This window comes from Prionailurus bengalensis, chromosome X, assembly GCF_016509475.1.
Source record: "Prionailurus bengalensis isolate Pbe53 chromosome X, Fcat_Pben_1.1_paternal_pri, whole genome shotgun sequence".
NCBI classification, from domain to species: domain Eukaryota; kingdom Metazoa; phylum Chordata; class Mammalia; order Carnivora; family Felidae; genus Prionailurus; species Prionailurus bengalensis.
In genome coordinates this window covers 49300936-49307292 of record NC_057361.1, presented here as the reverse complement: position 1 = coordinate 49307292, position 6357 = coordinate 49300936, and the positions used below count along the sequence as shown (strand labels likewise).

At 41.7% G+C, this 6357-nt stretch overlaps 1 protein-coding gene across 1 annotated transcript; it reads right to left on the bottom strand.

Annotated features, from left to right (window-relative positions):
- Window positions 1–2528: 2528 nt before the first annotated feature.
- On the bottom strand, window positions 2529–5862 carry UBQLN2 (ubiquilin 2). The gene has a single exon (XM_043571378.1). The coding sequence runs from the start codon at window positions 5552–5554 to the stop codon at window positions 3683–3685; it is 1872 nt and encodes a 623-aa protein (XP_043427313.1). The 5' UTR covers window positions 5555–5862; the 3' UTR covers window positions 2529–3682.
- Window positions 5863–6357: the final 495 nt, after the last annotated feature.

Genomic DNA, 6357 nt, shown 5'->3' with positions numbered 1-6357 from the left:
TTACTCAATTTGTTTCTATTTTGACTCTGCAAATCAACTGAATTTGGAGCAGGCTATCTCCTCAAAGGGCAAGCTCAGTCTCTGATAATGGTTTGTCAATAAACATAGCGGGCTCAAAATGATGCAAGAGTCCTCTTTAACGAACCAGCAAGGCTTGTTTCAATGTTATGTATTCACTCTCCCTGCTCCTGACACACATGGTGAGAGTATATATGATATCACGTATGGAGAGGCCAAAAAAGCAAATGTAGAAAGGGGTCTTGAGGTGAACTTACGCTAGGATTGCCCCTGGCCCTACTTCCCACGCCATTACCTCATCCTTCTGGATCACAGAACCAGCAATGTACACTTACACCATCCAGACATGTAGTATAAACTTAGGGAATGAGTGACAACCAAGTAAACAGTAGAAACATGTAAGAATTGCTAGACTTTTATTTGAGGGAAAGAGATAACAGGTTAGGATATACCTTTCTTGATTCAATAATGAGTAAGTGGATAAACTGTGAATTAATAATAGATGAAAAAAAACCCAAAACAAAAGCAGAACTATAAAAAGAACATAATATTACAACATCTAAGAGATAAAGAATAATTAAAAGAGTAAATAAAGTCAGAAACAAAAATTAATGAACTAGAAAGAAAAAATAGAATTAAGAGGTTAAAGACCTGGATCTTTTCAGGGAGAAAACAAAATATATTAAAAAATAGATATATTGCTTCTTAGCCTTTTGGCAAAGATCAAGTGTAAAAATAGATAAACATCTGGCAAGAATAATTAATTATATTCCTCGACTGTTTGAAAGAAATTTACCTGCCAAATTGTCTGGGACAGGCCTCAGACAACATCATTTTTCCTATGGCTATTGATTTATTGCTATTTTCAATGCCAGTGTCTTATTTTGGTATTCATTTCCCTATAAAATAATCCATGTCCTTAAAATTATTAAATATATTATGGCAGACTTTGTCTTTGTAATTATCTCAAACACCCAACATCACACAGCACTGAAATAATAACCCCCCACTTCCTAATTTGCTGTTCTGAGGAACACTAATAGGCCAAATATTATTAGTTGTGTTTAAAAGAAAAAAAATTTATTTCTTAAATAGGCTTGGGAAATGTTGAATTAGACAAAGTTAAATAGTTTTTACTCTTAAACTGAAGAACATACTCCTTAAAAGAATAATAGTCAATATTTACTGCATAATGACTCTCTAAGAGGGGCTATTGTATACAGCGTTTTGTAAACTTATTTGATCATCTCCTATAGGAATGCTTTTTTTTTTTTTTTAAATGCAATTTAGAATTGCTACAGCAAACATAGTCTGGTTAAAATGGGAAACAAGATTGCCACTGTCACTTTTATTATTTAGCACTGTTTTGGAAGAGTTTAACTCATGCAGTCAGAAACTATGTTATAAATTTTGAAAAGAGGGAGAATATACTATTGTAAGTCATAATTGATATGATTGCTTACCAGGAATAACTCAAAAGGATCAAATGAATATCTCAAAAATTAATAAATTTCAGTAAAGTGCCAATTTAAACTTATGAAAATATATTCTTCCCCTATATAGCAAAATTCACCATATAGGTAACATATAGAAAAAGAGCTCCCAATCAGTGTTGTTTCCTGTCTGTCCTAGGAATATATTTATCATAAATTATATAGGACTGAAATACATAAAACTTTCTTGAAGGACATAAAACACTTTTTAAAAATGAGGCAATGTATGGGGCACCTGGGTGGCTCAGTTGGTTAAGTGTCCGACTTCAGTTCAGGTCATTATCTCGTGGTTTTTGAGTTGGAGCCCAGCGTCAGGGTCTGTGCTGACAGCTCAGAGCCTGGAGCCGGCTTCGGATTCTGTGTCTCTTTTCTCTCTCTGCCCCTCCCCTGTTCACACTCTGTCTCTCTCTCAAAAATGAATAAACGTAAAAAATTTTTAAAAAATGAGGCAATGTATTTTTTTCTGGAAAGCACTGCAGTTCTGTAGTTCCTAACATCATATCAATTTAATACGATCCCAATCAAACTTTATTGGGGGGGTTATTAACTGTAAAGTTAATCTGGTAAAATAAATGTGTCAGAATCATCCAAAAACTGTGAAAAATAAAAATAAAAAAGATGAATAGAAGACTTACCCAAACAGATATGAAGTTTTATTTCTAAATTAGTAATTACAGGATGGTGGACTGGGACTACAATATTCAGTGGTACTGAGAGTATTCAGACACGTGTGTGTGTGTGTGTATAAACACATACATATACATAAGTATATATATAACATATCAAATGGGGGGATGGGCAACAAGATAAATAATGGCTAAGAACTGACTAACCCTTTGGGGGAAAAACGTTGGAATACCTAAACTCATACATCAAAATAGCTCCAGGTAGGGCAAGGAATTTTTTTTTTTAACAAAACCATTAAAATTAGAGAAATACAAGATTTATAGAATCTTGGGGTGGGGCAATCCTATTAAACATGATCTTAGAGCCAGAAGGCAAAAAAGGAAAGATTTATCCATTTTTAATTTTTTTATTTAGTCATTTTTAATGCATTTTTCCCTGTGCACAAGAGAAATAACTGATAGAGTCAAAAGATACAGTTTCCTTTATACATAGCAGGTAAAAGTAATGCAAACATCACATGACACTTTTCAGTGAAAATTACATTTCCAATTACAGATCAAAATGCTTATTAGGGTCTCTTTATGGGAGAAGATGAGAAGGAAGTCTTAGGTAAAAAGCACTTTCCTGGCATTACTACACTGATCCTTCAGGCTGCACAAATTAAGGTCATATACAGTTAATTGGAAAATGTTGACACAATGTCACACTGTAAGTTTTCTGTACAATTAAATGTATACTTAGAGATACCAGGATAAACATTTCTACTATATTTTAACTGAACTTGCCTAGCCAACATTTTCACTGAGTTTATCAAAGATGCTGTAAGATTCTACAAAATTTTGATATACCTAGCTCCAGAAATATTTCTTATATTCTTTCCCATTTTAGTTACACATGTTCTGCTTAGAATCTGTTGTAATATTTCTGGATGTACAGTTCCAATTGTGCTTACTGTACTGTGTACAAATATAGCAAAAAAGAGCAAAGAATGGTATAAATCTTACAGCATTTTGCTAGCAAAAATACATGCCAAAGTCACAATAAGCAGTATTGTACCACAAATTAGAGAGCTTTAAATAGTTTGCTTCTGTTTTTAATTATTTTCATTCTACATTAAATTACTATCATAGGCTAATGTTTAAAATGCAAATAAAGTGGACATCTGTAGGACAAAGCTTATTCATCCAACTGTGAAGGTTGATACCGGTTTCCAAAAATCACAATGAATGCAGAATAAAGAGAAGTGTTTGCATGCAACACCTTTGAGTGAAACAGCATTGATTACCACCATTCAAAACAGGGAGGGAGGGAAGGAAGGAAGGAAGGAAGGAAGGAAGGAAGGAAAGAGGGAGGATGGAAGGAAGGAAAGGACAGTACAGGAGGGACAGAGGGATGGATTCCACTTTAAAATGCATATTAGACTTATAACTAGACAGACTTAAAAGAATCAAAATGAAAGTAAAGCACAATTTTGTGTGTGTTTAAAGATTTAAGAGCCATTATCAAAAATAAGATACATTTTTTTTCAAGGTACAGAAATGTAATTACGATGGCTGTGAGCCCAGCAGCCTCTCAATAGCTGCATTGATGTCGCCTCCTGTTGCTATTAGAGCCTGCAAGTTTGCCTCACGGTTTAAGAACCCCATTGCGTTGAGCTGTTCCAGTTGTTGCTGAAATCTGACTTCTGGATTTGGTAGCTGTGGAGGATTTGCCCCAGCCAGAGCCTGCACCATTTGCTGAATGAACTGCTGGTTGGGTCCAGATTCTGATGTTGGGCTAGTGGTTTCATTGGGTGTAGAGCTAGACACAGTGGGCCCAGGGGGGCCACCAGAGCCAGTGGAGCCAGGGCCTGCAGGGCCAGTGGGTCCTATGGGCCCAATGGGGCCTATAGGGGTAAATGGGACTATGGGACCTATGGGGCCTATGGGTGTGACTGGGCCTACAGGGCCTATAGCGGTTCCCAGCACCCCTACCCCCACACCTGGAGTGAAGCTTGGAATGAGGCCAGGAGCTTCAGTGGCTAATGTCTGTAGCCCCTGCTGGATCTGCATTAAAGCCTGCATTGCTCTTGGGTTTGACATGGCTGACAGTGTATCTGGATTCTGCATCTGCTGCAGGAAAGCTGGGAGCTGTGGACGCATTTGCTCCTGCAACTGAGGATTTGCAGTAAACACTGGGCTATTCAGCATCATCTGTGCAGCCAAATCTGGATTCTGGCTCAGCGACTGCATCATGCTTCTCATGTAGGGTGCAGACAGCATATTCTGGATCAGTTGGGGATTTTCAGTTATCTGTTGTAGCAAGCTCTGCATTCCTGGGGTACTGAAGATGCTGGCGACATAGTTGGCTGCAGCCACAGTGTTCCCAGTAGCACTGTTGGAGCTACTGCCAGACCCACTGCCACTGCTTGTGGTTGTGCTGGTGGTCGCAGAACTCTGGGTAGCTGGTGGTGGCGCCCATGGATTGGGTAGTGGATCTCTATTTTCTGTGCGGGAAGGCTGTGTACCTTCCCCGGAGGAAGAACTGCTCCCCACCGAGGCAAACGGATTACCTCCAAACTGCTCTTGTGCAGCATTCAGCATGGGTTCTTGAATGTCAGTGTACATGCGTCGTAGAGCATTGTAGCCACCTGGGATGCTTTCAAGATTGCTGAGAGCCAGGTCTTGATTTCTCATCATCTCTTGCATCATGGCTGGATTCCTGGCAATTTCAAGGGTCTGCCTCATTATATCTGGGTTGTTGAGCAAGTGACTGATTTCTGGGTTTCTCTGAATCAACTGCTGCATCTGTGGATTGGCCATTATGAGCTGCCTCATCAGATCAGGATTTGAAAGCATGCTCTGAACAAAGGGATTTTCCATGATTTGGATCATCATCTCAGGGCTGGACAGGAGCTGCTGCTGCATCTGGTTCTGGAGCTCAGAGAAGTTGGTCGAGCTCAAGCCCAGGCTGCTAAGGCCTGCAAGTCCTCCCAGGCTCCCCAGCCCAAACGGGTTACTATTTGTGGAAACAGATGTGGAGTTACTCCTGGGAGTCGACGCGGAGGTAGTGTTAGTTCCCGCGGCATTACTAGGCTGTGTGGACTGGCCCTGAGGTCGGTTCTGGCTTTTAATTACAAGATGAACAGTCAGTCCATCATGGATGCCATGTTGGATCAAGGTATCTTGATCTTTTAAGATTTTTCCGGCAAAAATCAACACTAGCTGATCGGTTTGGGATTTGAAGCGTTTCGAAATAGCTTCCTTAAACTGCTGGACTGAGCTATTCTCGGGCACCGCGAACTCCTCTTTCTCTTTGGGGGTCTTCACAGTGACTTTGATGATTTTTGGCTCGGCCGGGGCAGAGGCAGGGCCTTGGGCTGCAGCAGGGCCGCGGGAGGGGCGCGGGGGGCCGCTACTCTCGCCGTTCTCAGCCATGGCGGCCGCGGTGACGCAGGCAGACTGGGAAGGCGCGGGCGGGCGAGAGAGAGAGCGAGGGAAGAAGGAAGGAAGGAGGCGCCGCCACAGCAGGCTGGGCCGGGCCGGGCGGGGAGTGCAGAGCACGGTACCTCTGTGATGAAGACTGCGGTTCCCTGGTCCTCCAGTGGAGATAAGGCTCCGTAGGCCGCGGGGGAAGTCTCTGCCGTTCAGGTCTCTGGGCCTCCTTCGCCGCTGAGTGATCACACCAAGCGCACTCCCAGCAACTCCTGCAGCCGCTCTGCCCGCTCCTCCCCGCCCCGTCCCCTCCCCCAGTTCCGAGCTCGCCTCCCCGCCCCCTCTGCTGACGCGGCGCCAGCCCAGAATGATAGATTCGACTCGGTCAAAATTAAAAACTTCTGTAGTGGGGGGGGTGGGGGCGAAGGAGCGAGAGAAACAAAGAGAGAAAGAAACAAAGAGAAAAGAGAAGACAAGAGAAAAAAGAGGGAAGAGGGAGGGAGAGAGAAAAGGAGCCAGTTTCTGAGAAGGACATTAAAAGACCAATGGAGAATATATTATGTATGTAAATATATATGTACTCCATAAGCCAAGGAAGGATGAAAGCCCGAATCAAACTGACCCCATGTAAAAGACGAAAAATGAAAAAGAACTCCGACTAAGCAAAAAGGAAAAGATTAATACCCCCAGTGGGGGAAGGGGAAAAGACTGGGCCTGAGCATGCATTTTACAGAAGAAGCACAAATGGCCAATGGGCATAAAAATGGATGCTTAAGCTCACTAGCAATAAAAAAATTCAATTAGAA